The sequence below is a fragment of the Amblyraja radiata genome, chromosome 16, assembly GCF_010909765.2.
Source record: "Amblyraja radiata isolate CabotCenter1 chromosome 16, sAmbRad1.1.pri, whole genome shotgun sequence".
NCBI lineage: Eukaryota > Metazoa > Chordata > Chondrichthyes > Rajiformes > Rajidae > Amblyraja > Amblyraja radiata.
The window spans coordinates 47388714-47401799 of NC_045971.1; the positions used below are offsets into that span (position 1 = coordinate 47388714).

A 13086-nucleotide genomic window follows, 5' to 3' on the forward strand; every position below is an offset into this window, starting at 1 on the left:
CAAATGTGCCTCTATTTCATCTTTTATAATTGACTCCAGCATCTTTCCCACAACTGATGTCAGGCTAACTGGTCTATAATTCCCTGTTTTCTCTGTCCCTCCTTTCTTAAAAAGTGGGATAACATGAGCTACCCTCCTATCCACAGCAACTGATCCTGAAACTATAGAACATTGGAAAATTATCACCAACGCACCCACAATTTCTAGAGCTACTTCCTTATGTACCCTGGGATGCAGACCCTCAGGCACTGGGGAGAAGGCAGGAGAATGGAGTTGAAAATGTGAGCAAGATTAGCCATGATTGAATGGCAGAGTAGACTTAATGGGCCGAATGTTCTAATTCATCTAGTATGAATTATGAGATAGCAGAGCGTGTTTGTATGAGGGATGTTGGAAAAATATAGGAATTGATAAAAGTTGCATTTTCGCAAATATATCGTTGCCAATGTTGTGACTGCAGTTTCATTGAACAAGATTGAAACATAACCTCTGACCTTCAGAAATAACACGATGTCTGTTTGATCCATTCGCCCCTGCAGATTTGAGAGTTCCTCCTCAATAGAGTTTAAATTCTCTTGAATGTCTTGAAGATTTTTCTCCATTTGACTTAGAATCTTCTCCTCATCCTCCTTGATCTCTCCGAGAATGCGCTGCTCTTTCTTCACGAGAATCTGGTGCAGTTCAACAAACTGAGATGTGACGTGAGACTTGAGGCTTTGTGACTGCTCCTGTCAAATGAAAGGTGAAGATTGATCTAATATATTTCTGTATTCTATTTGGTTGTTAAGTAGAAGGTGACCATTTGGCACGTTGATATCTATGCTGTTCCTTAGAATAATCCCATTAATCTCATTTCCTCGCGTTTCCCTGAAACACAATGGCCCTCACGTCCACATTAACTCCCACCGACTCACAGATCACCCGCCTTCAGCAGCTTCATTACAGCAACCAATTAAACCAACATGTCTGGGAGATGTAGGCGGAAACCGCCCTGGTCACGGGGAGAACATAGAAACATAGACAACAGGTGCAGGAGTAGGCCATTCAGCCCTTCGAGCCAGCACCGTCATTCAATATGATAATGACTGATCATCCAGAATCAGTATCCCGTTCCTGCTTTCTCCACATATCCTGTGAGCAGGCATGAGACAGGAAGAAACTGAAAAAAGAGGAAGAGAGATGGGGATCCAGAGGGCACGCGCTCTGGGTGGCCGGTAAAAAACAAGGCAGCGCCTCCCCTCCCCCCATGCAGAGAATTTAAAAATAATTATCAGAATCAGAATCACACTTTATCCGCCAAGTATTTTTGTCAACATACGAAGAATTTCATTGGCCAAATCAGTCATACAATTATAAGCAACAGGTCACTCAAACACATTTAACATGAACATCCACCACAGTGACTCCTACCATTCCTCACTGTGATGGAAGGCGAAATAAGTTCAGACCCTTCCCTTAGTTCTTCCTCGATCGGGAGGGGTAGTAGAGAGCGGGGGGGAAGGGGACATGGAGCTTCACGTAGCAATACCAGGAATCAGGGTCCGAACCCGAATTGCAAACGGAGCAGCAAACAGCGCAACTACTTCAGTCTGAAGAGGGTTTCGGCCGCGAAACGTCGCGCTATTTCCTTCGGCTCCATAGATGCATGCGCAAACACGCCTGAGTTTCTCCAGCAAATTTTGTGTACCAGCGAAACTAACTACTACTACAAAACTACATAACACGATCAGAAATGCCACACAGCAAGGTCTCACCCGGACTTTGGGAAATCTTCTGCTTCTGTTGCTCTTTCATTTCCTGGGATGGCTGATTATTTGTTGTCAGAGATTGTATGGATGATTTAACCTGATCCTGGGAATCAGACAGAAAGGGGGTTAGACAATAAACATTCAACAATACGTTCAAGCAAGTGATCGTAGTCGGTTTGCTTTTACCTTGTAGGTTTCAACAGCTTCATCGACCGGTATGAAGCTGTGAGACTTGTGTTCCCGCCCAGCTGCACAAATCACACAGATCAGTTTCTTGTCCGTTTCACAAAACAGCTTCAGTTCTTCCTGATGTTTGTCGCAGTGATGTTTACTTTCCTTCTCTTCCGTATTCAGGCTCAGTGTTCGAACTTTCTCAGACAGTCTCGCCAAGGCCCGATTAACTTTGAGGGTGCGGTCTGTAAACTCGTCTCTACATTCCGGGCAGGAGTTTCTCTCCTCCCTGTCCCAACTCTGTGTGATACAGGAGCGGCAGAAGTTGTGTCCACACTCCAGTGACACCGGGTCGGTGAAGAAATCCAGGCAGATGGGACAAAGTGCCTCCTCTGTTAAACTCTCGACCTGCTGTTTAGAAGCCATTTTAACTCCTGCCACTTCCTGGTTTGAAACTGCTTTCACTGATTGGGAGCTGCTGATCCCTTGTGATCCCTCTGTACCGCGAGTGTCCACGCTGCCGGCTCCAGCACATTTGCTGTAGGTTTTCAGGGTGAACGTGTTCTAGGTGATCGTGTCCTGGCCTCAAATACCCATGGAGGGGTTAGTGAGATGTTAAACAGACCGGTATATAAATGTAAACGCAGGGAATGTTATGGGACAGTTTAGAGCAGGATAGAAAATGTCATGGTCTAAAAGGAAACGAACTGGGGTGTAAAACGATGGTTAAATATAAATTTAGAATGAAGTCGTCGGATTTATTGTCATCTGTACAAGTACTGCGATGAACAGCTGCGATGAACAACTCATCACCGTTTCAGCTGCATCACACGCACAAATACTCAGTGCTACACAAAATATTAATTAAACGCAAATTACAACCAAATTACACATACATTCTGCAAGTTAGTAAAAACAAAATTAAAAACTGCTCCAAAGACAAGGCATTAATGCAAAACACAATTAAAAATAAACACATCCATGGCAGTGCAGGCGGTAGTGCAACTCGTGTGCGTTGGAAATGCCGTACATGATGCGAACAGTCAGGATACATTCTACAGCGCTGATGTGGAGGCTTCTTCGAGTATCAGGTTATATCCCGGAATATCCACAATACGACGACACAATCCGTATGGAACAAAGAACAGTCCGCATAGGAGCAGCCCTTCGGCCCACAGTGTCTGTGCCGAATATGATGCCAAGACCAACTCTTACCTGCTTGAACATAATCTATATCCTTCAATTACCTGCATACACGTGCCTATCCAAAAATCTCTTCACCGCCTGTCTCGTATCAGCCTCCACCACCATCCCTGGCAACGCGTTCCAGAAACTCACCATCATTGGGGTAGAAAACCTGCCTCGCACATCTCCTTTAAACTTTGCCCCTCTCATCCTATCGCTATGCTCTCTACTATTAAATATTCCCCTCTCGGTAAAAGGTTCTGATTGTGTAACCTGCCCACCCCTCTCATAATTCGATAGACTTCCATCAAGTCTCCCCTCAACCTCCGGCGATCCGGAGATAACTTTCCATAGTCGGTCTGACCTCTCCATTCTCTCAATGAAATCATAATTCTGGTAAACCTCCTCTGCATCGTTGCCAAGTTCTTCATATCCACTTTCACATCCAGTGACTCTATCACCATCGACATTCCGGGTGCTCCGAAATAGGTGCTGGTGATGAGGAGGGGAGGGGGGAATGTGAGAGTAGGTGCAGGGTCAGAGTGAGAGGATAAGGAACAGGGTAAATAGGGCGGCGGTGGGCAGAATTGGTATTCAATGAGAGACGTCTGCGAGTTGATACACACGGGACTGCAGATGCAAACTGCTGGACGAACGTAGCGGGTCAGGGGCTATCTGTGGCAACATCAGGTGCGGTGGCGAGGCAGAGATTACGTTACTGAACGAGGAATCCAGAGGCACATCCAGAGACGCAAATTCAAGTGTCTCCACTGCACCTTAAATGAATGCTTGAAATTAAATCCTTCTAACATGCAAATGTCTTTATTAATAGTTAATAAATGGTGGCAGTTGCAGCTTTTAAAAAGAACAGCGGTATAATTGCTGCCTTACGGCGCTTATAGCGCTAGAGAGCCGGGTGCTGTCTGTACGGAGTTTGTACGTTCTCCCCGTGACCGCGTGGAGTTTCTCCCAGATCTTCGGTTTCCTGCCACACTCCGAAGACGCGCAAGTTTGTAGGTTACTTGGCTTTGGTATAAATGTAAATTGTCCCCAGTGTGTGTAAGATAGTGTTAGTGTGCGGGGATCGCTGGTCGGCGCGGACCCGGTGGGCTGAAGGGCCTGTTTCCGCGCTGTTTCTCTAAACTAAACTGCACTAAATACAGTTAATCGCCTCAAATTCCTTTTTTAAAACTAGCTTGAGGATCGATGACCATAACACTCCTAAATTGTTGTTTAAGATACAGTTCCACATGGCTGAAGTTCAAATGTCCTTTGAAATGGCCGAGAAAACCATTCAGAGGCCAATGAGGGGTGCGTAATAAATACTGGTCCTGCCCCGACACCCAAACCCATCACACCGGTAATGCGCATCTATTTAAATTAATCCTTTAATGAGGAAAAATCCTTAATAAGGAATTAATTTAAACAGATTAAGGAATTACAGAAGCAGTTTACCCGCTCCAGTGATCTGGGTCCCATTAACTATTCATCTTTAATAGATTAAGGATATTTAATAATTAATTGTTTAAGAAGGAACTGCAGATGCTGGAAAATGGAAGGTACACAAAAAAGCTGAAGAAACTCAGCGGGTGCAGCAGCATCTATGGAGTGAAGGAAATAGGCAACGTTTCGGGCCGAAACTGTCTGAAGAAGGGGTTCGGCCCGAAACGTTGCCTATTTCCTTCACTGCATGGATGCTGCTGCACCCGCTGGGTTTCTCCAGCTTTTTTGTGTACCTTTAATAATTAATTAATAGGGTTATTAATACGGTACCGGTTTCCAGCAGCAGGTGGCGACTTACCCAAGCATTTTGTGTCTATCTTCGGTTTAAAGCAGCATCTGCAGTTCCTTCCTAAAAAGTACTATTCCAATTAGGTGGCACGGCGACGTAGCGGTAGAGTTCCCGCCTCACAGCGCCAGACAGGCGGGTGCGATGCTGACTGCGGCTGCTGTCTGTAAGGAGTTGATACATTCTCAATGTGGCCGCGTGGGTTTTCTCCGGGAGCTTCGGTTTCCGCCTACATTCTAAAGTCGTAGAGGTTTGTAGCTTATTTGCCCTCTATAATGTCCCTCGTGTGCAGGATATTTCTCTATTTATTTATTTATTTAATTCTTTATTTCGAACAGAAAGAATCAAAAGCAAGTGTGAAACAGCATACAAAAAACAAAACAAGAATATTTATAAAGTGTCATAAACAATATTTATAAATAAATGAAATCATATGTGTCCGAAAAGGAGCAGGAAGAAGCCGAAGCTTATTAATTCCCACCCTTTATTCAACTGCTTATAATTATCTTACAAATTTAGCAGCTATATGTACACCATATGTACACCAGCCACTATATGTACACCAAATTATTTACATTTATACACTAATCAAATATTTACAAATCCATACAAAAAGAGAGAAAAAAAGAAAAAGGAAACGAAAAAACCTCATATACTATACAGGATCTTAGTCATATATACAACCCATTACCCTATAATCACACTTCCCAATACAATCAGTATAACAAATATCCCAGACAATCACCTATCCTCATCCCAATATCCTTTTAAACAAGTGTTTTTGTACATCTTTTTAAACTGATTTATGCTTGTGCTAAGTTTTATCTCCTGTTCCAGACCATTCCACAAATTCACACCACAGATTGCTATGCACATACTTTTAAGAGTTGTTCTGACATTGAGTTTTTTAAATTATGTTCCCTTGTCAACTTATACCCACCCTGTCTTTCCATAAACAGTTTGTGTATATTTCTTGGAAGTAAATTATTTCTTGCTTTGTACATGATTTGTGCAGTCTTAAATTTAACCAGATCAGTGAACTTCAATGTATGTGACTTTAAGAATAATACATTGGTATGTTCAAGATATCCAACGGTATTGATAATTCTTATTGCTCTTTTTTGTAATGTGCATAACGGCTGTAGGTTGGTTTTGTAGGTGTTATCCACATATCTCCACACAGTAACTCAGATATGGCAATATGAGTGTATTATACAGAGTATGTATAATGCACTCAGGGTAGAACTAGTGTATGGATGATCGCGGTGTAAGAAGGAACTGCAGATGCTGGTTTAAACCGAAGATAGACACAAAATGCTGGAGTAACACACCGGGCCAGGCAGCATCTCTGGAGAGAAGGAATGGGGGATCTCGACCCGAAACGTCACCCATTCATACTCTCTGATGCTGGCTGGGCTTGTATACTCTGGAGTTTAGAAGAATGAGAGGAGATCTTATGGAAATATATAAGATTATGAAGGGTTTGGACACGCTAGAGGCAGGAAAAATGTTCCTGGGAATCCAGAACCAGGGGCCACAGTTTAAGATTAAGGGTTAAGCCATTTAGAACGGAGATGAGGAAACACGTTTTCTCATAGAGTTATGGGTCGCTGGAATTCTCTGCCTCAGGTAGAGGCCGGTTCTCTGGATACTTTCATGAGAGAGTTAGATAGGGCTCAAAGAAAGCGGAGTCAGGGGATATGGGGAGAAGGCGGGAAGGGGGTACTGATTGTGGACGATCATCCATGATCACATTGAATGGCGGTGCTGACTCGAAGGGCCGAATGGCCTCCTCCTGCACCTATTGTCTATTGTCTATTGTTCCATTGACCCACCGTCCTTTCTAAGAAAAGGTTGCCCCTTGGGTTCCTATTAAATCTTTACTATCTGAGTTCCTTTCTGAACTCCAACTATGTTTTAATTCTCTCCTGATGAAGAGTTTATTTAGATTTCGATCCTATCTTCTTGACATTTGGGCCACTTTTAACATCTTCCTGAAGATTTACGAGGATGTTGCTGGGACTAGAGGGGGTGAGATATCGGGAGAGGTTGAGAAGGCTGGACCTCTCTTTATTGGAGAGCAGCAGGATGAGGAGAGATCTTATAGAGGTGTACAGACTCATGAGTGGAATAGATTGGGTAGATGCACAGAGTGTCTTGCCCAGAGTAGGGGAATCAAGGACCAGAGGACATACATTTAAATGTAAATGGGGAAAAAATTAATAGGAATCTGAGGGATAACTTTTCCACACAGAGGGTGGAGGGTTTATGGAACAAACTGCTAGAGTGTGTGGTTGAGGCTGGGACTACCACAACATTTAAGATACAGTTAGACAGGTAAATGGATAGTTCAGGTTTGGAGGGATATGGACCCTACGCAGGCAGGTGGGACTAGCAAAGCATGGGACATGATGGCTGGTGTGGGAAAGTTGGGCCGGAGGGCCTGTTTCCACGATGCATCACTGTATTACTAGGCCCGTTACAAAATTAAGGTTTATTGTTCAAATTCAATCAGATTTGTTTTTGTTGTAATTTAGGTTACAGTTCCGCTTCCTGTTGGTGGACCATGCTTTCCCTCTCCCTCCATTCCCCACCCTTCCCAGTTCTCCAACCAGTTTGAGTATAGGAGCAAAGAGGTCCTTCTGCAGTTGTACACACCTGGAGTATTGTGTGCAGTTTTGGTCCCCTAATTGGAGGAAGGACATTCTTGCTATTGAGGGAGTGCAGCGTAGGTTTACAAGGTTAATTCCCGGGATGGCGGGACTGTCATATGCTGAGAGAATGGAGCGGCTGAGCTTGTATACTCTGGAATTTAGGATGAGAGGGGAGCATGATTATCAAATGTTTGGACACGCTAGAGGCAGGAAACATGTTCCCGATGTTGGGGGAGTCCAGAACCATGGGCCACTGTTTAAGAATAAGGGGAAAGCCATTTAGAACGGAGATGCGGAAACACCTTTTTACACAGAGGGTTGTGAGTCTGTGGAATTCTCTGCCAGTTCTCTAGATGCTTTCAAAAGAGAGCTAGATAGGGCTCTTAAAGATAGCGGAGTCAGGGGATGTGGGAGAGAAGGCTGGAACTGGGTTCTGATTGGGGATGATCAGCCATGATCACATTGAATGGCGGTGCTTTGAAAGGGCCGAATGGCCTACTCCTGCACCTATTGTCTATTGACTGTCCTTCTGATTACATTGTTTCCATGTTTGCTTTGTTCTCACCTTCTCCCAACTAACAATGGTCTATGCAACATGTTCCTTGATAGAGCCATAGAGTGATAGTGTGGAAACGGGGGCTTCAGCCCACCTCGCCCACACCGGCCAACAATGTCCCAGCTATCCTAGTCCCACTTGCCTGCGCTTGGTACATAACCCTCCAAACCTGTCCTATCCATGTACCTGTCCAACTGTTTCTTAAACGATAGGATAGTCCCAGCTTCAACTCCCTCATCTGGCAGCTTGTTCCGTACACCCACCACCCTCTGTGTGAAAAAGTTACCTCTCGGATTCCTATTAAATCTTTTCCCCTTCACCTTGAACCTGTGTCCTCTGGTCCTCGTTCCCCGAACTCTGGTTCTTCCCGATCTATTCCTCTCATGATTTTGTACACGTCTATATGATCTCCCCTCATTCTCCTACGCTCCATGGAATAGAGACCCAGCCTACTCAACCTGTCCCCATAGCTCACACCCTCTAGTCCTGGCAACATCCTCGTAAATCTTCTCTGAACCCTTCCAAGCCGAAGCTCTGTATTTCCCTCACCCCTGATGCCCAGTCTGAAGAAGGGCATCGGAAACGTCACCCATCGCCTCTCTCCAGGGATGCTGCCTGTCCCGCTGAATGACATCAGCATTTTCTGTTTATCTTGAGTAACACTTGCTGTGAATAGGATGTCCCCTTTTACGTCAACAAGCATAGGCCCAGCCTCCTAAACATAGAATATAGATCAGGACACAAGATAGACACACAAAGCTGGAGTAACTCAGCGGGACAGGCAGCATCTCCCGGGAGAAGGAGTAGGTGACGTTTCGGATCGAGACCCTCCTTCAGACCCGAAACGTCAACCATTCCTTCTCTCCAGAGATGCTGCCTGTCCCACTGAGTTACTCCAGCTTTTTTGTGTCTATCTTCTGTTCAAACCAGCTTCTTCAGTTCCTTCCTACATAATTCATCTTTATGTTTTATTCATTTCAGGAGGAAATCTCTCGGAAGAGCAGGTAGACAATTTCTTCTCTGAATCTTTATACCACTTGGACAAGTGTTTACAATGATCAATTTATAACGGACTGTTTACATTTTTGCAGCCTTAACGAAATAGGTCAGAAAATGTCGGTGACTGGAGGCAGCCTCTCGATGGGACATTTCAACTGCACTTTACCGTTTGCAGTGTGGAGAGAATATATTGATACTGTTAAATCTAGTTAGCATTTCGTCACATTTTGATTTGTAAAGGTCAAGGTGGTATTTTACTAACTTCGAGCGACACAGCGGTGTACCGGATAGATTTACTGCCTCAAGGAGCCAGAGACTCGGGGTTCGATCCTATCCCCGTCTGGTGTGATACCTGTGTGTTCAGTTCTGGGCACCGTGTTAGAGGAAAACTGTTGTCAAGCTGGAAAGGGCACAGAGAAGATTTAGACAATAGACATTAGACGATAGGTGCAGGCATAGGCCATTCAGTCTTTCAAACCAGCACAGCCATTCAATATGATCGTGGCTGATCATCCACAATCTGAGGAGAATGAGGTTGAAAGGGAAAGATAGATCAGCCATGAGCGAATGGCGGAGTAGACTTGATGGGCAGAATGGCTTATTTCTGCTCTTAGGACTTGTTTGAATTGTTATGGAGCACCTTGAGGAGATCTTTAAGAAGGATCACCAGCCATTCTTGTGGAATTCTCTGGATGCTTTCAAGAGAGAGTTTGATAGAGCTCTTAAAGGTAGTGGTGTCAGGGAATATGGTGAGAAGGTAGGACCAGGGTACTGAATGTGGATGATCGGCCATGATCATGTTGAATGGCGGTGCTGGCTCGAGGGGCCGAATGGCCTACTCCTGCACCTATTGTCTATTATCATTTGCAGATCTTCTCGTTAACAGCAGAAGGGGGTCCCTGGGACCAATGTTCAAGAATTCCAGCTCCAATCCCTCACCGTAGCGACCCACCTGGATCTCTCTATTAGAGTGATCATATTAACCTACAAATCCTCACATACCACAGACCCTCTAATTATCTGCTTCTGCCCCCAGACTCTGTGACCCTGGATGAGGATAGCGCGCATCCGGAGCTCGAGGTGTCCGGGAGTCTGATGAATGTGAGATTGACCGGGGTCAGGAGAAGCCTCGGCAACAACAGGAAGGGGTTTATGGAATGTCTCTGAGCGCTGGGATCGGAGGGATTCACATCGGGGAGACATTAGTGGGAGGTGGAGGTGGCGGGGAGTCGCCGCTGGAGTCTGGGAGTCGCCGCAGAGTCTGTGGAGAGGAAGAGATGGGTCGACCTGAAACCAGAGGAAGGATTCTGGACCATCGAGAGATATCACGAGGAGGTTTCCACAAGCAATTCTTCCCAGACCCCTCTCTCAGCCGGTCCCGTTCCCGGGAGGGTGGGAGTTTACCTCAGTTACGAATCGGGGTCAGTCTCATTTTATGATGCGGACACCAAGTCCCACCTCCACACCTTCACCGGGAATAAATTCGTGGGGAAAATGTATCCCTTCTTTGGTGCTTGGGATGAAAATCAATGGCTGAAGATATGCTTCATTCCCTGCTCGAATCAGTAAAAGGGTCGGGCCCCGGGACCGGCGTCATGAGCGGGGCTGAGGGGCTGTCTTTGGCTGTGGGGCAGAAACCGTGCGGAAAACAGGTTGGCGCTGAACCGGTTGTATTTAATCCCCAAATTTCGCGTCGCAATAGACTAGTATAAATATCAGTGTGGGTTTGTGTCTTTGCGCATTTGTTCAATGGATCATCATTAGTGAAGGAATGGCGTGTGTGACATCAGTCACAACATTCTGGGCTAACTCAGCGGGGACAGGCAGCATCTCTGGAGAGAAGGAATGGGTGAAGTCTCGGGTCGAGACCCTTCTTCAGACTAGTGTGAGTGGAAAGGGAAACGGGAGGTAAGGTGTGAGATTAGTGATGGCCAATAGCACCGATGCTCAAACGGTCTCCCACTCCCAGCCTATTCAGAGGCGCTTTGCCATGGGGGGGGGGGGGGGGGGGGGGGGAGAGAACGAGCAGGAGAGAAAGGGACACAACCGCCTGTCTGTCAGCAAATATTTTCCCTCCAAAATAAACTTTATTCAGAATGGAAATATAGTCAAGACTGTTTTATTGTGATATGTCCCAGGTGGAACAATGAAATTCTTACTTGCAGCAGCACAACAGAATATGTGAAATAATGAATGAATAAGTTTATTGGCCAAGTATTGACATACAAGGAATTAGCCTTGGTGCTCCGCCCACATGTGACAACGACATACAGTGACAGTTAGGAATGACACATAAAACATGAATAATAAAACATTATTGATTAAACATGTGAAATAAATATAAATACAAAAGTAGTAAAACACAGTACATTGTAAACAATATAAAAATGGGGAAAAGGGTTTGTGCGCAGGCACACACACACACACACACACACACACACCCACACACACACCCACACACCCACACACACACACACACACACACCACAAACCACACCACCACAACACACACACCACACACACACACACACACACACAGCACACACACCCACACACCCACACACACACGCACACACACACACACACACCAACACACCACACACAACACACACACACACCACACACACACACACACACACCACACACACACACCCACACACACACACACACCCCACACACACACACACACCACACACACACACACCCCACACACACACACACACCCCACACACACCCCACACACACACAGAAAAACGAACATACAATAATAGTGCAATAATAATAATAGTCTATGTTGTTCAGAGCCCATTTGAGGTTGTGGTGTCTAATAGCCTAATGGCTGTTGGGAAGAAGCTGTTCCTGAACCTGGACGTTACAGTTTTCAGGCTCCTGTACCTTCTACCCGATGGCAGTGGTGAGATGAATGTGTGGGCAGGGTGGTGTGGATCTTTGATGATGCTGGCTGCCTTTTTGAGGCAGCGACCCCGGAAAATCGCTTCGATGGTGGGGAGGTCAGAACCCGTGATGGACTGGGTAGTGTTCACAACTTTTGGTAGTCTTCTTCGCTCCTGGGCATTTCATGTTGCCGAACCAGGCCATGATGCAACCAGTCAACATGCTCTCTAATGCACACATGTAGAAGTTGAAGAGAACAATTCACAGAAGCAAATTAATCCCCAAACCTGCACGTGTGGGAAACGGGAGAAACCGGCGCACCCGGAGAAAACGCACGCATGTGACGGGTTGAGATAACAACGTGGTCCGAATGGAATCCGAGTCTGTGACGCTGTGAGGCAGTAACTCCACCGCAGAACAAGTGATTCTCCAGCATATTTAGTGTTTGTATGCATTAACTCTGTTTTTAATTTTTAAACCAGGGGAGAGCGCGAACACAGTCCCCCACTACCACAAATGTTGCAGTCGAGTATCCCGCATTTGGGGACATCGCAGGCGTCAGCGCACCCGAAGTGCAACGGGATAGCCTCGTCCTGGGAGAACCTATTTTTTTTAATTTTATTTCAAAATAGACTTTATTCAATTGATAAATATATACAATTCATGAACCATTCGAACAAAAAATTCATCCGACATTTTCGGAGACTATACAAATTTTTTTCAGTACAATATTTTTACATTTGACAAATTCCACCAAACTGTCCCCCACCCCGTGCCCCTCTGTGGCCCCTGTCCAAGTAATAAATATATACAATGTGTGCACAGTGCGAAAATTCCATCCGACATTTTTGTAGGCTATAGAGATTGTTCAATACAGTTTATGTCTTTTAAATTCCACAAAAATGTCCCCCACCCGTGCCACTCATGTGGCCCCCTGGTGTGGGATACCTTCCCTTAATTTAATTTGAGGGGCGTCTCCACCATACCGTGCCCCCCCATGTCCAGCAGCGGAAGGACCCTAGACTGTGGCCCTCCCCCACCGAGCCTTGGCGTTGGCTGCACCAAGCTTCAGCGAGTCCCTTAGCACGT

The 13086-nt window shown here is 45.5% G+C and overlaps 2 protein-coding genes and 1 pseudogene across 2 annotated transcripts; 1 reads left to right on the forward strand and 2 right to left on the reverse strand.

Annotated features, from left to right (window-relative positions):
• Positions 1–336: 336 nt before the first annotated feature.
• LOC116982293 (nuclear factor 7, brain-like) lies at positions 337–2426 on the reverse strand. The gene is made up of 4 exons (XM_033035565.1): positions 1935–2426; positions 1723–1851; positions 495–728; positions 337–345 (listed from the first exon to the last, which is right to left on the reverse strand). The coding sequence occupies exons 1-4, from the start codon at positions 2343–2345 to the stop codon at positions 337–339; spliced, it is 783 nt and encodes a 260-aa protein (XP_032891456.1). The 5' UTR covers positions 2346–2426.
• A 6624-nt stretch (positions 2427–9050) lies between these two features.
• On the forward strand, positions 9051–10777 carry LOC116982196 (zinc-binding protein A33-like). Its single transcript, XM_033035497.1, has 3 exons — positions 9051–9107; positions 9195–9310; positions 10139–10777. The coding sequence occupies exons 1-3, from the start codon at positions 9067–9069 to the stop codon at positions 10267–10269; spliced, it is 288 nt and encodes a 95-aa protein (XP_032891388.1). The 5' UTR covers positions 9051–9066; the 3' UTR covers positions 10270–10777.
• Positions 10778–12476: 1699 nt separating this feature from the next.
• Positions 12477–12651, reverse strand: LOC116982348 (annotated as a pseudogene).
• Between the last annotated feature and the right edge of the window lie 435 nt (positions 12652–13086).